The sequence below is a fragment of the Alosa alosa genome, chromosome 3 (genome assembly GCF_017589495.1).
Source record: "Alosa alosa isolate M-15738 ecotype Scorff River chromosome 3, AALO_Geno_1.1, whole genome shotgun sequence".
NCBI lineage: Eukaryota > Metazoa > Chordata > Actinopteri > Clupeiformes > Clupeidae > Alosa > Alosa alosa.
The window spans coordinates 26238252-26261955 of NC_063191.1; the positions used below are offsets into that span (position 1 = coordinate 26238252).

Here is a 23704-nt window from a genome sequence, read left to right on the forward strand (position 1 = left end):
AACTGAGAAACAAAAACAAACTGATGTAGAGAAGAACCACGATCCTGTCCTCCAATTCATAAAATGCTACTCTGATGAAGAATAGATAACATAGATAATCTGAACAGTACAGTTCCTTGTTCCCAGTTCCCCCCCCCCCCCAGTGTTGATATGATCATTCTTGGTAAGCAGAAGGGCAAGCTGCACTAGTGTAACGTGATCAGTGGAACTTGAGCTCTACTGTGCTGAGCCAGGCTCTTTCTCCATTACCGAATGGAGTGTTCCTTCCCCTCCTCTGACAAGCTCACTGAGAGAAGGAGGGTACACTAGAAACATAATGAAGATATTGTGATTTACTGACACGCTCAGTAGATCACTCAGAATCATCTTACCGCTATTTTCCCCTTGCAGAGCAGCTTTCTGAATGAACTATGTGGCCTTTTATGTCACGTAAGCAGTATAATTGGAACAACTCAACTTTCTGTCGACTCTGAAACACATAAGACATCACTAAAGATGTCCCAAAATGCCTGGAATACAGGGTATGGGCATGGACAATAGGGATGTAACGGTATGAAAATTTAACCTCACGGGTATAGTGACCAAATTTTCACGGTTTTCGGTATTATCACGGTATTTCTAAAAGTGTGTTCAATATGTTCAGAAAGCACTGATAGGCCTACATACTGAAATAGTTTCAAAAATTGTCCTGTTCACTTTTTTCTTCATATTTAATTGGTTATGTGCTTATAGCTTAACTTACCCTACCATAACTTAGAGTTTGCTATTTCTGTTATTTGGATCCAATGAGTGAGACCAAAGTAAGCGTTCGAAATAAAACTTTAGGCTACTGTATTCTCTTGATAACGTGAGTGGAATGGATTTAATGTGGGCACGAACATAAAAAGACGCAGAGTGGCTACATGATACAGTGCACATTTTGCGGTGAAAATGTTCCACCTTTTAAAATCAACCATCAATTAGACAACAGAATCAGTAAGGTACCAGTTTTGTTTCATTGTACCAGGCCTACTGTATGTCAAAAGCAGGCTTGGATGAAGCTGGGAAGGATTAAACACACGGTTTCCACACTGTGGTAATCAACCGTGATAATTATGATATTTGAAAAGAAAACGCTAATTGTTATCGTCAACATTTTTATCGCGGTTTACCATTATACCGGTAATCGTTACATCCCTAAAGGACAATATGCAGAAACTCTGGTTCAACTGCAAAAAGCAAACAGCTAAGACATGTCCTTGTGTTTGGAAATGATTGGTACTGAATTTGAATTGGGGGGAAAGATCTAAGGGAAAAATCAAAGCCTGACAAGATTCACTCAACATTTTAACTGTGAGAATTTTTTTTTCTACTTGCCCCGTGCCCCGCAGTGCACCGGAAAACACTCACAACCAGCCAAGACAACTGGAACAAATGAAATAACATTAACGAGGCATCACACTCCACTGCCTCCACTGGCTACTAAAGAAAAACAAAACGTGCAAGGGAAGGCTCCGTGTCGACTTTGGGGCTCTTGGCGCTGTCTAGCATTTCCGCATGCTGACATCGGTTCAGGGTGCAGGAACAACATGCCACAGCAGTCTGACCTGCTAACACTGACAGAGCTCCCGAGACTCACGCTACCAAAACACCCCAAGGCTCGGTGGATGGTCTGCTTATTTTCCCTGCCTAAACTAAATTCCTAACTATTCTGTGCTCTGCACTGCCTCTGAAAATATCCGCTACACTTTCAACATCCAGCAATTATGAGTATTCTGTGCCTCGTGTCGGCAAGAAGTGGTGGCACTTGCTTTTTGAGGCCTATCGCCACCACACTGCAGGGAGACTGTGCCACACAAGAAGACTGAAGTACTACACTTCCCATAAACACTCTGGAGAAAGTCTCACAGGAGCCCCCTCCTTTACAGAGCTTTACAGAGAGGAGAGACCAGTTGTATTTGTAGTTTTTTTGTTTCTTTCGTTTGTTTCTGGAGTGGCCTGGACTCATAGCCTTTGCCTGGACTCGTGGCTGTAGCCGCCTGGGGAGCCTCGGCTGCGGTGGGGTTTGTACGTGTCCTGATAAGGGTCCTGGTAGTCCTCCTCCACCAGCGGGTAGTTGTCCCGGCTCTGCTGCGATTCGGATGACAGGCGGTTGCGGTTCTTCCTCGCCCGCTCGTTATTGTGGTAGTTCTCGTCGGCCGTCATCAGGCTACGTTTTTCGGCAGGGGATAGCTCCCCCATGTGATTGCTCTGCTTATTCTTCTGGCCCTGTTGATGGATAGATTGCAAAGTCAGTTTTTAAAAGTCCACCAGACTAGTATCCACTGAAAACAATTACAAATGTATCTAAAAATGCACCAATGCTTTCCATGACACTTCCAGTCCACTTACAATATACACGTTATTAAGATATAAAGATATATTAAGACAAGATATTAAATATTCAGGATATTGTGTTCTGCTGAGTTACAGCAGCACTCTTAGCGGCATTAAACAGTCATTCAGATCTGTCTGCTCTGTGCACAGTGCCAGCAATGCTATGGTGCTATAGCCTGCATGAAAGATGGAAATTACAGGCCATAACAACATAAAATTGACAACTGGGAAACCAGCCATACATCTCCAGATCTTCAGGTGCAATATACCACCAACTGGGAAACCAGCCATACATCTCCAGATCTTCAGGTACAATATACCACCAACTGGGAAACCAGCCATACATCTCCAGATCTTCAGGTACAATATACCACCAACTGTGGAGCTTTGTGAACCATTAGGAAACTAGCCTGACGAAAACATACCTGCAGCCCAGAGGGATATGGAGAGAGAGCCGTGGATCCCAGGTTCCTTCCCAGTATGGGGTTGAGCGGGGTGCTGAGAGACGTGTGCGTCGCACGCCAGTACGCCTCCAGGTACTCGGCCAGGTGTTCACAGGCGTCCTCCAGCTGATTCTCGTCCAAAATGATGTCAAACATTTCCTGAGGGGTGACACACACCGACGAGGAGAGTGAGTCATGACATTCTTGGTTTCTGAGGGGTAACGGGCGAAGAGGGAAGTGGGTGTGTGGGGAACGCACCGGGGGGCACTGTGCCAGCTTGTCTGCCGCCACCAGCTGAACGTTCAAGTGCTTGCTCTGGGACTTCCCACGTGACTTGATCAACCGTTGCAACACCTGCGGCGCATGAGCAAGCACACATGCACACACACACACACACACACACACACACACACAAACACACACACACACACACACACACAGACACCCATAATAAGAGTTTCAGTGGTATCAGTCATATGAATTATGACTACAGAACAAAATAATGAAAAATAATTCATTTGTACAAAGATCTGTAATTGTCATTACGTGAGCTAATGTGAGCTTGATTGCATATGAATGTGTTGGACCATCATGTTTTTTTCTATCAATTATGTCTGATTTTCCAGAAGGGGGAAGCAATAATGAATGGACAGTAACAGAGGAGGGACACTATCTGTCGATGCCGCTGTAAATAGTTGCCAGTGGATTTGTCGGATGCAATCCACTCTTACCTTGGGAGAGGATACTTTGACATGGACAATGATGGGTGCTAAGGAGGTTTTAATGAGCTGTGCCGGATGGTTGATTGTGTCCGCATCGAGCACCACCAGCTGCAAGGACCGGGCCAGCTCGAAAATCCGCTCAATCTCGCTCTGCACCTCGGCTGTGGAAGACATGAGAGAGAAGTCGGCATGTCAACACTGCGCCACTCGGACGGGTCAAGAAAAAAATCAAACAGCTGCAGAGGTCAGCGCTCTGACGGGAGAGTGTAAATGCTAAGGAATAGAGCGCTAATACCCGTGAGAAAAAACACATCAACACTGAAATCCCAACATACAGTGTGGTGTGGCATACAGCACAGCCTCAATGCTTTACAGTTCTAACCAGGAGAACATCATACCCAAGCTGGATCTGGTGTTGGATCTCTCGATGATGGCCCTCTTGCTAGGATTGTTGAGCACAGATCTTTTGGCCAGAGATATATCTGCAGTCACTCTTGTGATGGATATCCTGTTATGAGAAAGGTGGTAAAATGACTGTACATCCTCTGAGCAAAATACAGTACAACAGATAATGCAACAACCGCCAAACAAGACAGGCCTTAGATCACCAGAAAAGAGAAGGTGGTAGGAGAAAAGCATAGAAGCAGGCAGACTAGGATGACGCACATGTTAAATTAAAACGCACACATGCATGTGTTATGGGCTTTTGAAAAATGGACTTCTCTTGTACCATTCAAAGTCATCATTTATCCCCATAACTGCAATGACAACACCCGTCCCAGCATTCACACTGTGCATGAGTCCTACGAGCTGCCTCTCAGCCACAACATGCAAGGTGTGACCCTCCTCACCTGCCGTCAAACCTGTGCTTCAGGAAGTCAAAGAGTGCTTTCTGCATCATGTCAGTCACCTGCTCGCAAGGCATCCCAGGGAAAGGCAGAGGAGCAGACGAGGGGAGCGTAAGAGAGGACAAGAGGAGGACATGCTCAACATGAGAGAGGACAGTCAGAGAGGAGGACCGTCCGGCAATTGTAGTACTTAAACAAGGTCTATAACTAAGCAGATGCTGGAGAGAGGAAGAAGTAAGACGGTATTTGAGACTCATTTCTATGACTCCTGTTGCCTCATTCATTTGGTTTCAGTGTTTGATGCAAGTTGATCAAAGTTTTCACTGGAAGATAATTAGGCTTAAGTAGATGATACTCAAGACTTTTTGAGCAATGTTAATGTGCAATGCAGTGTTCCTGAATATTGTGATTTTGGCACATTGCTTGCTACTGATATTGAAATACCACTGATGATGAAAACATTTTTCTGAACAACTCATCAACTTGTCATGATCATCCAATTAGAACACACGGAACCGATGATGTGGTTGGTTGCCCAGCAACATTGCTTAAAAGGTTGCCCCATGAATCATCACCTTTTAACATTTCAGGTGTAAAATGGGTTACATGAATGGCTTCGCTGTTTTTTCTACAGACAAATACTTCCTTTTGGAAGTATTTGTATTTTTGTCACACATTACTTAGATTACGATAATTTCCACAAAAATTTAGAATTTAAGTTATTTCATAAATGCCATTTAATCAATTCTGCTTTTGATTAAAGAGTATAGTGATGAGCAAACACATTCAATATCATAGTCGTTTTACAGTAATCCCTCATAACACAGAGTTTTTTCATGTATTGACTGCCATTTGCTTCTTGTATGTTACCATTAATAAAACAATTGATGGTAAATAAGTGAAATTCCCTCTGCTGAAATATTTTACAGCAATATCAGACTAGACAAACAGTGAATGATTTCAGAGAGCTCTCTATGTGGTATTATGTCTTCTTTACATGAATAGAGTATTGATGTTGATCATTCATATGTTGCACATTCATTTCCCAGGTGTCATAGACCCCATGTCACTAGAACATACACAAATCTGCAGGATTAAGCTCACACTCCTGCTCTGCACTTGCCCAGCTATGAACCACCCTTTTATTTGCACGCAGATGATTGGTGTATCTAGTCTCACATTGACTTCTCAGATGCTTTGTCGCCTTCTCCCTGTTTCTAATTTGAAACCACGCTCCACTTTTGAGACTGACGTGGTGTACCCAGAAGGTTGTTGCCTTGACAACACCGCGCAGAGATGAGGACCGTGATTCTGTGACTATTTCAGCTTCTCCTCACCTCATAATCAAAGTCCCCTTCCCCCTCCAAATGCCGGGGTAGAGACGATCCCTTTCCCCCCCTGTATCAATAACCCATATCCATGTGTATGACTGGTAGGGAGCACCATTGTTTCACAACAGTGTCCAGAACTGAAGGGGGAGCAATGGCTCTCTTGTCAGTTCTGCCTCCCCCTCTGCCTGCTTCATTCATATTGTGAGCTCGTAAACAGTGCAGTAATGAGGGATATAAGACGTGGTGGGCAAGTGCTGTTGGAACCTGGAGTTCATTGATATCATGTGCTGATATATCGTAACGTCAGCTATTACCAATCGTCCCGTATTTCCAACCTTTTACATGTATGTGTCACTTAATATTTATTTTATACAAACCAAGACGGCGGATTCCTAAAGAAACGCAAGCACCAAACGCAAGTGTATCTTAATTAGCTATGTCCCAAAAATGACATTTTACTGTGACTTCTTGAAGAGCTGTAAACAGTGTTGTAAGGCTGCGTGTACAAATCCGCTTGGAGCTCCAGTGGAATTTTGATTTACGCCGAGAATTCTCGTGCTAACCATTGATGTGCCTTGATAAAGGTTGGGAATAGGCACCCACCAGCCCAGCACTAAACTCGTGGTAAACAAAATCGGATATTTCAGGCAATAAAAAGCCCCGGTAAGAACCAAACTAGATTTTGTTCAAATCTACACACCTACATGTATAGCTACTGAAAATGTAAGGTTCATTTAACAAATGTTATTTTGAAGTATTAAAAAACATCATTGTTTTAGAATTTTCGAACAAAATGGTTGGTAATTAGCACGTTTACGATACTGTTCATAAAGTGTGTAACGGGACAAAACGGCATTGTGGTTAAATAAATTATTAAAGAAATGAATGTTGATGATAACATACCTCATAACCTTTGAGAGAGGGACCCACTAAGACCACCGGCCTCATGGAGGGAACAACGTCATAGGGAGGAATGTGTTCTGCCTGTCAAAACAACAACAACAACAACAAAAGAAAACAATGTTATCCAGAGTGTTACCCCAAACTCCAAACCATTTTTGTCAGTGGCTTTCGCTAAGCAGGAGGATGCTGGATGTGACTCCCATTTTACATAGACATGGGAATATGCAGAGGAAATAGCCGGGTGATTGCCCTTTTGTGCAGACGGCAGCATCGTGCTCACACTATACTGCTGATGAACAGGGGTGCTGGGTCGCTTAGAGCACAGTAATGTGTCTACTGAGAAATGAAATCAATAGTCAATGGGCAGCCCTGCTTCATTTAACAGTGGACGTAATTTGTCAAAAAAATGTTCACCTTTAACTTGGGTATTAGATGTTGCCTGCTATTTTAAGTAACACAAATTATCTTCATCATCTACTGTACAAACTAAGCTTAAATGTCAATACACCATCACCCTGTGACTCCTATTAGAAATATTGATAGAGCAGTTGGGTTTGGCTCTATTTGTTAAGCCAAGGCAAAAGACACAGTACACAGGATAAATGTTATAGTCACAAAACAGAAAAACAAAACAAACAGCAACAACCATAAAAAGTAACAGAGTGACCACTTACCACTTTCTGCTTCTGTTTTCCTATGGAAAGAAGAAACATGTTGAAAGAACTATACAGTCTTGAATCATCATTTACATACATTATATAATTATATTTACAATAGATACTTCTATACATACTGCAATACATTAATAGGTCAATTAATGAAATGTTCTAAACTACTGCATTTCAAACACCCATATGTAAGAGAAGGTGATGGTTTCAATCATAACTTGTTTCAGGGAATGTAACAAAACTTATAAGAATTCCTATATGGAACTAATATGAACACATACAGATACGGTCAAAACAAACAAGGTGTTTGTATTCTTCCTGACTAGTTCAGGTGTAAGAGCAGATTTCACAGAAGGTGTTTTTCTCTACTGTGAGGCTGTATTATAAATCAAAGTGGTCTGTGTTCTCTGCTGAATGGGAGGAGAACACTGACGATAACGAGGCATGAGAATAAATGAAATAGACTCCACCTCAACTCTTCTCAGATGTGGGCAGTTCAGACAAGCTTAATTAATATGATCCTGCTTGACAGGGTTCACAGCCACAGATCATTTGTAACATTGAAAATGCCCATAAAAAGAGCCTAACCCAAAAAGAACACTTATGATGGATAGCACTTAAAGGTCTATCACAGTTTTTTTTTTTCATTCTTGCAACTTGTATTTAACTAGAACTTAAATTGAGGGCATCATCTCTCATTGACTGGTTTCTTTCCAGCTGTGTTTTTAAAGTGGGTCAGCTCCGAAAGGCATTCACCCCCTCTCTTTCTCTCTCTAGCTCTCTCTCTCTCTCTCACCCCGGCTGAGGCTGACACGCAAGAGTTTACCTGCTGAGGGAGGGTTGGGTTTGAAAGTGCCCGAGACCATCTCCCCCAGACTGGAGGAGGAATTCCCACTGGTCTTACTGCAAGCACAGCACAGAGGACAAAAGGAGAGGGAGTGGCGTTAACGAGGTAGACAGCACCATATATCAAACCTGACAAAAAAGCAGGCGACTCCACTCGGGCTGGCCACCGCAGAATATAAATTACGCTGTGAAACAGGGGTAACAAAGTGTCTAACAAACACAACGCCACTTGTGCTGGACTCAATGCGAGAAATGTCTGATACCAATAACTGAGACTGTCCTTTTTCATATGATCTTATTGAAGCGATTGCTTTGGTGCCAGCAGTTTACTGTTGTGTGAGTAAATCTACTTAGCATTTACAAGGATACAAGGAAGTTTATTGTCACATGCATATAGTTACTGGAAGTAAGAAATGCAGTGAAATTATGTCTGGTGTCAGCCTATTTGTGCATTTATGGGGGGGGGGGATTGGGATTGGGGGGCACCAACAAGGAGCACCCAAGAGCAACAGGGGCAAGGAAAAACTCCCTTACCAAGGAACCTTGGGCAGATCCACGGCTCAAGGGGCTAACCCAACTGCCAGGGGTCTTGGTGTGTGTGTTGGGGGGATGACAGGGGAGATGGGATAGTGTGCTGTGTATGTGGGGAGAGGGCAGTGTGCAATATGTGTGTTGGAGAAGCTTCCTTATGAGACAATGTGCTGTGTATTGGGGGCAGTGTACTGCAAGTATGGTGAAGGGACTTACTATTGCTAGCAGAGTACTGTATGTATGATGTATGTGAGTGATGGCAGTGAAGATGTGTGTGTGGGCGGGAGGGGAGTGGAGCAGTGACTGTGTGTGTGTGTGTGTGCAGTGTGTGTGTGGGTAGGTGGGGGCTGTGTGCTGTAAGTATGTAGAGGATGTGTGTTGGAGAAGATCCTGAAGACAATGTGCTGTGTATGTAGGGAGGGGGGGGGCAGTGTGCAGCAAGTAGAGGAGGCTTACTGTAGCAAGCAGTGTGCTGTATGTATGTGAGGTGATGAATGAATCACCTTTGAATGAATGTCTATGTTACTACTGACTCTGAATAATGACTAGATCGTCTAGGTATTTTTAACAGGTCTAGGTGTGGTCTAGGTGTTTCTAACAGAGTGAATAAACAAGACAAATATTATCTGTATGAAAATACATTTTTTCAATAAATGAAATGGAAAAAAAAATCAAATAAACTTAATTCAAATGGTAAATAGGACCATATTAGAATGAATGGCAATAATGTGCATTAGACCGACGTGGCAACCATTTTAGACCATTTTGTAGTTGAGGCCGGTTAGGTGTGACTGAGTTGTGGGGAATTCTTGCAGAAACAGTGCAGGTGGAGATGGAGGGCTTGAGGCCCAGGTGGTGGTCACTCAAAGGGAGGGCTTGAGGCTCAAGTGGTAGTCACTCACCCGCTAAAGCGTCCTCTCTTCTGCTCCTGCTGGAGACGAATGTTCTCCAGTTTGAGGGGGCTGGGGATGAAGCCGATGTCACAGCCCTCCTTCACCAGACGACCTATCCACCAGTCATTGTTGTATTTCTGCAAAGTGGGACCGGTGATGGATTAAAACATTACTAGACAGAATGTGACAAAATACCCTTAGTATATAATGGAATACTCTAGTATATACTACTGCATGGTAAGCTATCAAATCAAATCAAGTTCATGAGTGAAATACTATAAGTGTGACAATGATGTACTACATTTACTTGATTGCTTTTGTTTCTAAAATATATTTTCATACATAAAACCACTGATGACAAAGTGTTTATTTTCACTCTAAGCAGACAAAGACAAACACACAAGTACTTATAGTTTTAAGTAGGTAGTAGTCCAGTGACTTAGTACCTCTTTGATATGGAGGAAGTCCTTGGTATCAAATGAAATGGCAGTTCCAGCCACTGGGACATCCTCATCCAGAGCTCCACAGTAGCTGACATTGGTCTTCACTGCAAAAGCAACTGCTTTCGCCTGAATTTATAAATATATTTATATATATATATATATATATATATTTATATTTATATATAAACATACATATATGTATTTAGACATATAGTATATATTAGCTTTGACATTTGGTGGTTATGAAATTGCAGAATAGTTTTGAGTGACTTTATAAGAACCCAATGGCCCTTACATGGTGGAAAAACTACAAATATTGGCAAACAGTAATATACCATCTAAACCTCTGACTCCTGCTGGAAAAAGGTAGAGTTAGCCACTGAGCAGAATGAGGATAGAGTTTTAGAAGTGTGTAAATAGAGTTTGAACGAGGAGCATCTGTATGGAGTTTGAATGAGGAGCGTCTGTGTGAAGTGTGAATGAAGAGTGAGTGTCTGTATAGAGTTTGAATGAGGAGCGTCTGTGTGGAGTTCCTCCCCCTCAGGCTCACCTTGGCCCTCTCCAGCTGCTGTGCGGCCTGCTGCTCACGCTCCTGCCGCCCGCCCTCCCGCTCCTCGTCCAGAGACACATCCGAGTCCGACGGCCTGCTAGTGTACGAATCAGCGGAACCCTGCGGGAAGATGGAACGCAGGGCGGGGTTACGCCACGCGCGCACCATGTCAGTCACCTCAAGTCACAAACACACAGTGCGCATGGAGTGTGAGTCCAGGGAGCCCAGCACTGACCAGCATGCAGTGACCTTGCGTTGTATCCAATTGTCAAATAACATGAAATGACATCTCAATTCATGACATAAGGCTGCTCTTTATAAGGGCAGTCAGACTAAATGCATGATACCTATCTGAGATGAACCAAATACACTGGGGCAAGATAAGCTGCACACGGATGCCTGGAGGACAGAGCAGAATATCATCTTATCCAAAGCAGATTAAATGAACCTTTGCACATACTCTGGGTAACTTGTTCATTATACAGTTTGTGGGAGCACCATCACAGACTGATGCCAAACTATTTGAGCATTGCACAATATCATGCTGTTAAATGATCACTTCCACTGTCATTCAACATTAAAAACTCAGAACTCAGCTTAGATGAGCTCTCTTCATCAGCATACAAAAATGCATCTTTAAAGTTGAACTAATGTAAAGAGAACGTCCTCTAAGAACTGCTGCCTGCATTGTGTGGGTTTTTTGAGACCAGGTGACATAGCGGTCTGCGGCTGTAGAACTTGCGTGACTGTAACGTGTATGGATGCAGGTGCAGAAGAGGAGATGGAATGAGGAATGAGGCCAGGGCTGAGCGGTAATCAAAGCAGCTCTGATTAAAGCTGCAAATCCCAGGACGCACTTCCAACATACACAGAAAGGTTTGGAGGTCAGCAGAAAGTAGTCTCCGAAGTAGAATTTTTTTTAAAAGGCCCAAGACTTGATCTAATGTGCATGCATGTGTATGTAAATGTAATGCAATGTAAATGTTAATGTAAATGTATTGTGAATGTGATGAAGATGGAGGATGATTAGACAAAACTCTGGAGAGAACACTGCTGATGGATGCTCTAAGAATTCTTGAAGATCATAACCTAAACTAGATTTATTTTAGTACCTTCAATTGTGCATTCAATTCAATGCGGTTCAATTTGATTGGTTTAAAATAACGTAAAATATCAACAGATATTAACGTAATGTGAAATATCAACAGATATTAACTGTGAACCTTCTGCACAGTAAACAGTAAACACAGTGCTCATCAATAAACTAGCGTTTTACTTATTAATATTTTTTTTCACAGTTGTATCAAACCCAACTCAGTTTGGTAGCTTAAAATACTGTAAGTCATTGTAAAATATGTCTATGCAAATAACATGAACAGTTATTGTCTATTGAAAACCTTCTGCAAACATCACACAAATCATCTAGAGGAGGAACTGAATGATGCAGTATCTGCAGAGGTTCCTCTGAGCCTTTGAATGATGCATGGAGATGGATGGGGTAAAGCACTGACTTCAAACAGAGCTCCTTTTTACAGGTGAAGAGAACCACTAAATGCAAAATCAAACAGGGCTTTGAAGCCACTATCAAAAGGTTCCATATGAAACAGTTGCGTCACCAACCTTGTAAGAGAATGAAACACATAGAATGGCAATACATGAATCTAAGTAGAAATTCACCTTGTAATGCCCTCTCAGGTTAGACACATGAGCCCTTCCTTCCTTTCTTTCTTTCTTTCTTTCTTTCTTTCTTTCTTTCTTTCTTTCTTTCTGTCCCTCATTCTCCCTCTCTCTCTCTTGCTCTCTCATACAAACACACACACACACACACACACACACACACACACACACACACACATTATTTTACTCAAATAATGCCAATAACATCTACATCACATTTTCATGCCTGTCACAGAGGTTTCCAAGGTGGATGACTCCTCAGTGCGTGTGGCATGGGAAACTGGAGTGTGCTTGAGTGGTTGATCACAGTGGTGTAAGGAACCCAACGCCACTGATGCAGCCATTATCTCCATAAACCCAAAGCACAAGGGCCCGCAGAATTCTTACTGCTTGCCAGATTGTGATTTTTACCAAAAAAAAAAAAAAAATGGCACTCAGCTAGTTAGCCCGAAGGCTAGTTCCTCATACATTAAGAAAGATTCATTGGAGTATTTTCCCCCCATATCTGAGCAAATTAAGAAGGCAGTATTACAGTATTACACCATGGAATATATCATTCTGAGGTACCCTTCATTCATCTACTAAAATATTAACACTCAACTCTAATGTTTCATTTGAGCGCTGGGCAAACTGAGACCATATGTGTGACAAGGTTCTAACTCGCTGTTTCATGGATACTAAAATAGCTGTACGTGGCGCAAACCCTGAAGACAATTTCTCTCTCTTTCTCTCTATCGCTCTCTCGCTCTCTCTGCGGGGGTGGGCTGGCTCGTTCTCCTCTTGGCAGAACAAGTGTCTGATGTCATTACTATCACACGAGCTGCAAGAGCCATCTCCCACCTTCCCTTATTAGCAAATGACTGGCTGGCTACTGGGAGACAGCACCTGCAGTCCTGCGCTACGCCCACTCACCCCTCAAGAGAAGAGAGAGGGAGAGAGTGGTGGGAGGAGGGGGAGAGAGAAGGGGTTAAAAAGAAGAAGAAAAACAACAGAGACTGAGGAGAGAGAAAAGATGAGGCGAGACTGGCTAGTTCTGAATCTGCCCCACTGAATCAGTGACATGTAATGCAACATCAGTACACAGTACGATGATTACAGCATAACCTCATTACCCCCATTACCCAGTGAAACAGAAAGTAGCTTTCATTTCATAATGAACAAAAATAAATGAACACACTGAACAAGCATTTGGTCACTGAACGAGGGTTTGATTAAACGGAAATAAGGAAATGAAAGGTGGTACGTTTTGGGTGACCACGGGACCTACTGATTGACAACCCAGATGAGGAAGGCAGCGCAGATCTCTGCAGGTCAAACAGTAGGGCACACAGGGATGAGGAAAAGAAGTGGGGATCTCCGGTGTGGCCTTCTAAGACGGCAAGAACACAAACCCCAGGCGGCCATGTCTAAATGTCACCACTCCCCACCTGACGTGAGGCCCCAGCATCCCCTGTAGCCTCCTTAAGACGACAAGCTATTTCAGGCATCGCACTCAGCTGCAGCAGCTTGGCTAGATTATAGCCCATTGTCTCTCACAGTAGACAGTACTCTACAATAAGCCTCTCTAGGGGATGCAAAGAGCAAGGCCAAGGCTGTGGTTTCAGTTCCGATCAAAACATATCATGGGTGGTGTGGGTAGTACCTTTGTCATGTGTTTTGGATGGAAGTCTAGTGACTACATGTGAACGTGATGCTATCTGGTCTTATAGAAGTCAGACCCTGTTAATAAGATCGTTGATTCTGACTCATCTGGGGTTTTTGTTATGAATGACACAGTATGCCATCTGTGGGAGGTAGAAGCTGAACAGCAAACAGAGGGAAACTGAAAATAGACGAGAGGAAGGCCAAGGGAAACAGAATGTGTCATTCTAGTTTACTGTCACGGCTGCATGCTTCTCCTTCCACATGGCTTCCACTGGACATGAAACACTCATGAAACAGCGGAGCACCAATGAGAACATGATTTATTTGATTGTTTTTTAAAAAAAAAGGTCTGAATATGTATAGGACTGGGTCATCTATTGATGTTGAAATGTGAGCACGCATTATGGACTGAGGCAGCAAGATGGCCAAAGCGTTGGGCACTGCAGGGCCTTGTTAAGGCACTGACTGGCCGGCTAGCTCATCAGTGTGAGCTGCCAGTCATCATTGCTGGCCCACTACCAGTACCCGCACAGTGGTGTACACAGAGGTGTAATCAGCCATTGATTACAGCCATGTAATCTCCATACATCAGGGCTGCATGAAGCCCTGTTGAGTGAGGTGGGCCAGCCGAGAATGACCACTGGTGACACACTTAATGACAAGCGACAAATTCATCTATCTCACTGTGAAATGAATGTATTTGTCATGTCTTGGTGTCACGGGTACGCTGGCAACTACGCGGCTCCGTCCTGCGTCTATTGTCTTTTGTTATGTGTCAATGAGAATGTCTTATATGTGGAGCGCTTTGGGTTGCACTCTGTGCATGTTAAATGCGCTATACAAATAAAACTGACTTGACTTAACTTGACTATGGTACTCTAGTACGTTCTCTGTACAGTGCATGGTTCTCTCTCTCTCTCTCTCTGGTTATCTGCACTTGTGCTAGGCTAATGCTTACATAATAGGGAGCCTCAAAGCACAATTACAGGGGATACAAATGTATTCTTAATGTATTAATAATGTATTCTTTTATATGGTTACATGGCACAGTTCAAAAAGTTTACCATGGGAGATATAGCTACATTGTCTTATTAGCAGTACATCTCTGGGCTGTGTGGTTGGCTTACTGTGTAAATGCATGCAGGCCTACATTCACAGTTATATGATATGATGTGAACTGACTGAGTTTGCTATGCAATTGCCTTATGTTCTACAGGGTGCACATATCTATTGTCCTTCCCAGTGCATAGCTGATACGTTGTAGTAGCCCCTGGGTTGCATACACTTGCACATAGAGGCTGTGAACATGTTTGTAAAATATAACAATGTGCATTCACCCTATATTTCTGTAAATAATGCAGTCCACTGTCAATCTTAAAACATTTCGTTTTATGTTATAAGTGACAAGGAGAAACAAAGAATGTTGTCTTGTGGCTGGTTGACTTAAGCTTCACACATGGACAGCACATCTGGTATGAGAAAAAACAACATCTACGCTACCAAAATAGCTGCTGGGTTGTCAACCCAGATATTTCCTCCATTTTTATCACAGGAAATCACATTCAGTAAGCATCAACCTGGCCTATCATAATCACCTTATCTTAAGTAATGTTCTGTGTATTTAATGGTTAGTCCCACAGGGCAATTATGATCTCTGAACCCCATATGGTTGTCTCCATGTGTCCATATGTGCACAGATGGTTCTGATGGCAGAGGGATGCTTCTAGCCTGTGGGAAGTCCTTTAGATCCCAGATAATTTCTCGTATAGCTCAAATCCCTCTCCACTCAGAGAATAAATCATATGCATGCATAGCTCCCTAATCATTACAACAGAACCTATGTATTAGACATTCATGTGTTTATACTGCATCTCAATATCAGGATGATTATCAATGGAGACAACAGGTAGACATAGCAATTTCAAGTATCTATCATAAGACCACTGATCTCCTTCTATCAAACACACACAACTTCACTCATTACCTTTGCTACAGATACAACCGTACAATCCTTGAATGCTATGCGCCTCTACAGAAAATCAGCCCCAAATGACATCAAAGCTGATATTACTTCCTCTGTCACAAAGGTAAGTTCTGAAGGAGTATCTCAGAATTCCACTGTGCCACCATACCAATCTGTGCCCATGCGGGTACCATGGCTCACCTTGCCCCTTTGGCCCACTGCCATCTGACGTGAATCACTGAAGCAGGCATCTGAAGTAGACCACTCTGGAGCTCAAACGCTTGTGTGCTCAAAGAAAGTACTCCAGGGATCTGAATGCTAGTCCAGAAAAATGTTCATACCATAACTATTCACTTTTCAACAACCACAGAGTGGACATCCAATACAGCATAATACATACTGTACATAGCCTATAGTAGAATAATCCAGTTCTGTTCAGATAATGACTCCCTCATTCATTGTGCCTTCAAAACAAATGCCTTAATTGACGTATGCATTCAGGAAAGTGTAGGGGCATGTCTGGCTTCACAACACATTCCAATACGAATGAAATTGAGCACTAAATAAAGAAGTTTAGCCACAACAGATTTCCTGTTTTCATTTCACAGAATTAGTCAGTTCACAGAATTCATTCAAAGCAACCACAGGCTTTATGAATCACCATCTATCCTCCCCCCACTCATCTTGGCAACCTCCTGCGCCCGACTGAGAGGCCGGTCTGCTGTTGGCAACAAGGGACTCAGGTTTTTTTTTTCAAATCATTATTGTTATTGGTAGCACAGCAGCAAGAATCTCTCTCTCTCTCTCTTTCTTTCTCTCTCTCAAACACACACACACACACACACACACACACACACACACACACACACACACACACACACACTAGAGCCCTTACATAGTCCTCCATCAGCCAATCACTCCACTTTGTAATGCATTACAGCCATTGGCCAGCTGGTGCGCTTCCATCGAGCAATGCCGACTCGGCAGTACTCCGAAGGGGGGGGTGTATGGGGACGCAGGGAGCTGGACAGAATTGTTTGCACAGCAGATGACAGTGGCTTTCACCTCAGCCTGACACCGCCAGCTTGTTTCCTCGGCTGGCTGCTCAATTTACGTACCGACCCTTCACAATTTTGGAGGCTGGATACGGGCTCCAACAGCTGCCTGGGCTGCTTTCAAACAACTGCACTTTGGCTCAGATGGCTGGCTGTGCTACATGTTGATCCAACAGGGTGCAGTACACAGACCTACAGTAGGCTACAGTAGAATTTGGTCACAAAACACAAAAATACACAATCTGACAGTAACAGCAAGTACATCAAGACAACAAAATGATCGCTCTAGCTTCATTACCAGTAATGATTCACCTTTGAGCAACTGATTGACTCTTTGTGCTTTGTAGCATTTTTTTGTTTGGACTGGCAATTATTTAAACAGCCACAATATACATTTCCCACCAGTAAAGGATTTGTTACATGGTAAAGGTTCACCCAGGTTTTCTATGCAGATCCTTTCCCAAACAAGCCTCACTGTAAAGCAGACCCCTTTCATAGGTAATTCAGTAATGTCGCGTACCTCCCCTCAGGCAGAGTTGTAACCGGGCCTCATTCTGAGCAGCATTAGAGTGGGAGAGTTGGGAATTTTTTAAGCCCAGAACAGCATACATACAGTTCAATCACATATCATTTCCACCATCTATAATGTGTGTGGAGCTATGAAAAACGCGATGGAACTGAACTGAACATGTTTTTCTTTCTTTCTTTTTGTTAAAATCAGAATCCAACTCTGTGCACACGCACACCCATGTGGTACAGGCCACCTCTCTGGTTGTAGTCTTCTTTACTTATCACCACTCCCCTTCCTCCATCTTCCCCTCCACCACAGATGCTCTCGAGAGCCCATGCTGTCCACTCTGCTATGATGTCACCAGGAGCCTGGCCGCAGTCCGGCCATATGGAGGAACTGGGCCGAGCTTCGCCACTAGGTCCTCTTCCTTTCCTGTCTCTTGCAGTGTCATTGTCCAAAGCTAGTTTGCATACAATGCAAAGCTGCCCTGCCAGCTGAGAGTCACACAAAAGATTGGTGACCGCAATATTTTGAATTCCAATGTTTTATAAGGAAATATTCTAAACATAGTGCCCTCACACTCATTTATTTGAATGGAATCAGTGAACACATCCCTTCTCCAAATGTTTATTATTCCAAAGTATTTGGCAATTTGGGATTGGTGACCTGGAGAAGGATGGGTACACCTGACCAGGTGCTAACCACATATACACATCAAACAAACATTATTGCAATGGCAATTATGCTATTTTGCATTTACATGAAAAGCTAAGTAAAGGTAAAGGTAAACTAAGTAAAGGTAACTGATTTTCACTAGACAAGAAGGTAACATCCCTCCCTAACAACATCCCTAACAACCCTCCCACACCACAGTGAGAGTGGCTCTCTCACTCTTGCATGCCTGTGTGTATGTACACAACCCCCAACCAAGAGAGCTTTTATGTCTGTGAAAAACATGCTTACAAAGGGTAGATTGACACCATATGATGCATGGTGGTCCTGTGAATATCAAAACACTCCCTTCCCATTATCATCCAAAGACTGTGCCACAACCAGTTCATCATGAGCTTCTTTGAGCTTATGGCACGGGCAGTCGGTTTATGTTAGGACACATCATGGAGGGGAAGTGAGAGAGAACATTTAGGATACAAGATCATAAATTCAAGGGCTACTTCAAAATAACTGAAAGGCTATTGAAATAATACACATCATATTTCATTGCTTTGAAAATGAACAAATGCATCCTAAATGGACTTCATAAAAACGAATAAAAATGTGTTTTAGGAAACGTTCTTCTGGCATTCAAAAAAATATTTGGAACCATATATGCAATATGCAATTCAAAGGGGCTCACTCGGGGAGACAGATAAGAAATAATTTTCGCTGACAAAATGGAATGAATGTAGAACATTTGCGCTTCTCACTCGGCCGTGAAGCATTGTCCCAGTGGTCAAGAAAATCACTTTACGTCCTTATCATGATCCGTTTAGCGGCGAAGGAGCCCTCCCACTGATACGTATAACAGGTATTAATGGCTTCATTAAAATACAAAATCCATAATGCAAAAGCAAAATAAGAGGGAAACGGATGCGCTTGACAAAAAGTGTCATTCTGCAGTCGATGGCATCAGCGTTGTGGTGGCGAGAGTCAGGTTCAATTACAGAGAGCGTGACTGGAACAGCATCTCTCACCTAAATGGAGGATACCCATGTAACCAGTCATAAGGGGATTAATAAAAACTCACAGACGACAGAGTCACCCAATGAGTCGGGTAGCCCATCATTCCGTCAAATAGGAGTTAATGACAAATGCAAAAGAGCACTGCCATTTCTGCTGCTGGAGAGACAGCTAAGAAAAACACAGAGTGACACTAGAGCGCTCTGTCTTCAGCCTCGTATAGTGGCCTCCAGGCCCATTAGCATGTCACCCCCCCTGGCTAACGTTAGCCTTCCAACACGACCGCTGGGCGGCTCTCTAGATTTGTCACACGATGAAATGTCACTGAGGTAAAGTGTAGTTAAAAAAAAAAAACAAGACGCAGAAAAAATACATCTGATGTTGGTAGCAAAAAAAGACAGTAGAACCTGTTGCTTGGAAGCAGAAAAAAAAGACTAAAATGAACCAGACTAAAGTTCAAACCCTGACACAACTTTACTGGTGAGATCTACAAAATTAATAAAAAATGATACTCACTCTCTAATGATAGGATATGATGGGTTATGTTAAGACATGAATAATAAAGCAAACAGTTTAAAATCAGATCAGGACATCCTGCAGACAAAAGTGAATCTGTCTTCCTCAAATGACTGGCCTGAACACACAGACACATAACAAAGCCACTCAGCCATTTGTTGAGGCCTTATCTGCCAGGCGTTGAGAGGTTGGGCTTGAGTGTGTCACACCACACTCTGGCCTTATCGCGCACGACGCCAGGCTGCGCTTGGCTCCCTGCCTTATCCAGTCCCACTGGGCATGACGCAGCCCAGATGCACTGGGCAGTGGCGGCCTGCCCTCTTCGGAAGTCTTTGAAGGAACCCAACCCAGCCCATCCACGGCCAACTACTACGTCTGAGCTCGCCCCCGAGCCCTGGATAAGCATGGGCATGCATCTATCTAGTGTGGTACGGAATGGCATACCAACAATGACTCAGAGAGCCATCAGATAAAAAAAAGAGACGATAAAACTAATGGAGAAGTCCGTGCAAACTTTGTGTAAGTGTTGACAGTGGTTCTACAATTGAGTATACAGAGATACAGCTTTGGTTGATAGGGACTCTCACTATGTAGGTTTGAGGGTCACTGTTTAAGGATACTGGAGTGTCCTCGTCCTGATCGTCTTCCCTTTTTTATTACAAACTGAAAGTCAGTCCTGATAGTAGATAAATGACTGGTATTTTGTCCTTTTTATTAATGCTTCATGAAAACTAAGAAAATGTTCCCTGTTTGTGTGGCCTTTCTGTGCCCTGTGTATGTAATGTGAGTGATCGACATTAGTTTGTGTCCCCTGTGACAGGCGATGGTGGCTGACGCTATACTGCTTTTGCTGAGAAAGAGACCTCATCCATCATGCAGTGAGTGTTACCTGATGTGAAGCATCGCAAAGCAGAACAGCAACACTTCTCCCCAGTCTAAAAACAAACATCTCACACCAAGTTCTTCCACCAAATGAAGAAGATAAATGCCTTTTTATAACACTAAATCTTTATCTAAATCTGAAAATGGGTTGTATATAAAAAATAGTTCCACTTTTGACCATCTGCATTGTTTTGATAACATTGTTGGGGTAGACATACCACAAAATAACCCAATGTATGTGTTACACCACTTGATACCTACAAATGTGTTGAAATGAGACGTTTAAAGGGTGCTTAAATTGTGGAAAACATGGAACTCATGAACACATTTTCACACAGGCCTAGGCTCAAAGATCTGTTGGAATGAGTAGAAAGAGACTTGCCACAGAACAATAAACGCTGGAACCACATTATGAATGGTCCCATATACTTAGCTCATGCATCAACTAACTGATTATTAAAAAGGTGGGAGAGAGGAAATGTTTATGGTTGTGTAACACTGAAGCAGGTTAATTTATCTCAAAGTAACAACATCTCTTCTAATTATAACAATCCATCGTAAGACAGTTTCTCATATATGGCATGTGGCACAAATTATGAAGTGAGATGAATATCTGTAGTGTGTTCCATCCCTTATCAGTGAGCAGTCCTCCTGGTGGGTATGCAGGACAAGTGTCTTTGCCAAACTAAGCTGGGAAGAGACAAAAAAGGCAGTGTACACCTGACACTCCCTTAAATAGACTTCCATCTCTGGGCTTTGAAGAAAGCAGTAGACTCACAATGGAGACGCTGCTTTCAGTGCGGGCAGCTCTTTCTTTGAAAGTGTCCTGGTGGCAAAATAAAGAGCCTGACTGCACTGGAACTAAGGATAAATGAAAACTGGGGGGTTAAACCGTGTATATTCCATCGTTACATCTTCGAATACTTCATCAAATTCTTCCAGATTTCTCAATTTCTTCTCTGGTTTTTGAATTGGTCAATCTGAGTTGGTCTATGTGAAGAAATGGTCTCCAGAAATACAAGCAGAGGTCCACTGCCAGCGACAGCCGATAAGTCCACACAGGAATGTGAAGAGGTCAGAGACGTTTTAGGGAAAGCAACAAACCAGAATTATTCTAACAAGCATTTTGTTTTCTCAATTCATTGCATACAGAGTAAACCAAAATTATTATTATTAATACAAAACTCACTACTCATCATCATAATCAAATTCCCTACCATCAGTCTGCTGTTAAAATAAACTAATATTTCTAGCACGTGTGCTGAGTGATTTTTTTTCCACTTGTGTCTGTCTCTTAAATGATGTAGTAACACCACCTGATCACAGAAGTACATTTTGACCTAAGAAAGGCTCATTGGAGATGAGGTAAGCCTCTTCAGCGCCAGTCCTTCTGCAGCCATGCCATCTAATTGGCTCTGTAAGCACTCTCTCTTCCTCCGCTGATCCTACACAAAACTCTCGCCCCGATAGACATCAATAGGAAACAATATACATCAATACAACAGCGGGCTACTCAACGCCACCAGAGAGGAGAGACCAGCCTGTCCGAAGTGTGTCATTAGGCCTAGAAGGCATCAGATTTCAGGGCTGTCTCAGTGGTTCGTCAGAACCAGAAAACATCTGAGGTCTTCTGAAACCTGGAGAAAGCACTGGATGTGAATAATATAGCACTGACTCCTCCTGGTTGATCAAGCCTGCGTTGCCATGCATTATTCCGCATAAGCAAGAGGTGGCACATGTGTATTGTCCCTTTAAAATGACACAACTCCCTTTTCCATTCCACATAAGAGAGAGCTACATAATGATACATTAAGCTAAATACAGCCTTTCAAAAGGGGCAGGCACTGCGAAAAAAGACCACCACCACACCAAACACCACCACCGTCTCCACCAAGTACACAGCCGCACGCATCGTCACCAACAGGCTAATAAACAAACAGAGCCAACAGCCTGCGCTCACAACAACAGGGTGAGATACAGGAGCCAGCTCTCCTCCCCCGATGCCTCGGGAACGCAGCTTGGAGCGGAGGGAGAGAGGGAGCGTGTGCACTGGAGAGACAAACGGAAGGCTGGAGAGAGGGATGGGGAACTTGGTGTGGGTAACAGTGATATACTTCAACATGCCTGTGCGCAAACAGACATACACACACACACACACTCACTCTTGCCATCTCTGCCTCCCTCCCTCCCTCTCTCTTTCTACCACTATACCAGTCAAAGCCCCTGAGTACAATCACAATCTCTACTCAAGTCTGGAGTCTGTATGTGCATATGTCTGTTGACCTGCTCTAGGATTTCATCACATTTCATAAAGTCGCATCTTGTCTAGTCAGTGAACAAAATGAAACAACAAAATAACATAAAACGAGCTAACAAAAACCCCACAACAGCCAATAATGGTACAACTGTCATCCACCCAAGACAAGCCGCTTCCACTCACCCCCTCCGAGTCTTCAAATCCATGCAGGTACAAATTTTCGTACATGGAGGTTTGATATTCCCAAAAGGCGTCTCTTCAGGAATCAATAAAGATGGGTGGAGGATGGGAATGCTGCCGTAGCAAAGTGAGAGGAGTCAGTCCCTGCTGACCAACCCCCTTCCCACCACCTTCACCACAGGGACACCCCTCCAAGAGCAGAAGGCAAAGCGGAACACAAAGAACAGGGGGTGGGTATAAAAAACAAACAAACAAACAAACAAAACAATCAACCAAAAAAGGTTTTTATCTTCAGGTTCGCGGTGTTGCCGTTTGGCTGCTGTGCTGCGCCTGCCTGTTGCCCAGTCTGGAGTGCTCTGACCGTTCACATGGCACGGCGGCGACGGTGGTGTTGTCTGTGCGCGTCTCTCTCCAGATGCGGCTGCTGCTGCTGGTCTGCCCGTGGCGTCTTATCAGCTGCCTCCAAATACGGAGCAGGAGAGAATCCTTCCTCAGTCAAAGGCTGCCCATGACAGGGGCGGTGATGCGCCACTGCTGATTGGCTGGCTCAGAGAGGGTAGCATCTCCACGGCTGTGAATGGGCGGAGGAGGGGAGGGAGGCGGGTCCTGAATAATTTTCTTACCACCACATTTCTTCTCTACACCATCATATGTAGGATTGGTCTGTATTTCAGGCATTCAGGTGAATTTGTGTTTTGATTTTGTCTAATCCAAATATGATCTCCAGCTCTTGCTCACATTTAGCCTGCAGCAAACAGAGCATCATGTGCAGGCATACTGTATGTAGATGTACTGTATTAGGACATGAC

The 23704-nt window shown here is 43.3% G+C and overlaps 1 protein-coding gene across 3 annotated transcripts in view; it reads right to left on the reverse strand.

Moving 5' to 3' along the window:
- Positions 1 to 1061: 1061 nt before the first annotated feature.
- Positions 1062 to 23704, reverse strand: part of cacnb4a (calcium channel, voltage-dependent, beta 4a subunit) — a 28255-nt gene continuing 5612 nt past the window's right edge. Inside the window, exons 1-13 of one of the 3 annotated variants that reach the window (XM_048238363.1) lie at positions 22899 to 23124; positions 10534 to 10653; positions 9987 to 10109; positions 9550 to 9677; positions 8097 to 8173; positions 7277 to 7296; positions 6603 to 6683; positions 4372 to 4430; positions 3919 to 4028; positions 3530 to 3681; positions 3057 to 3152; positions 2781 to 2957; positions 1062 to 2247 (exon numbers count right to left, since the gene is read on the reverse strand). In XM_048238363.1, the coding sequence (XP_048094320.1) occupies positions 1984 to 2247; positions 2781 to 2957; positions 3057 to 3152; positions 3530 to 3681; positions 3919 to 4028; positions 4372 to 4430; positions 6603 to 6683; positions 7277 to 7296; positions 8097 to 8173; positions 9550 to 9677; positions 9987 to 10109; positions 10534 to 10653; positions 22899 to 22943 (1452 nt within the window). In that variant the 5' untranslated portion in view covers positions 22944 to 23124 and the 3' untranslated portion in view covers positions 1062 to 1983. Of the gene's footprint in view, positions 2248 to 2780; positions 2958 to 3056; positions 3153 to 3529; positions 3682 to 3918; positions 4029 to 4371; positions 4431 to 6602; positions 6684 to 7276; positions 7297 to 8096; positions 8174 to 9549; positions 9678 to 9986; positions 10110 to 10533; positions 10654 to 22898; positions 23125 to 23704 lie in introns of those variants that run through there. The other 2 variants (XM_048238360.1, XM_048238362.1) reach the window with 2 other exon arrangements.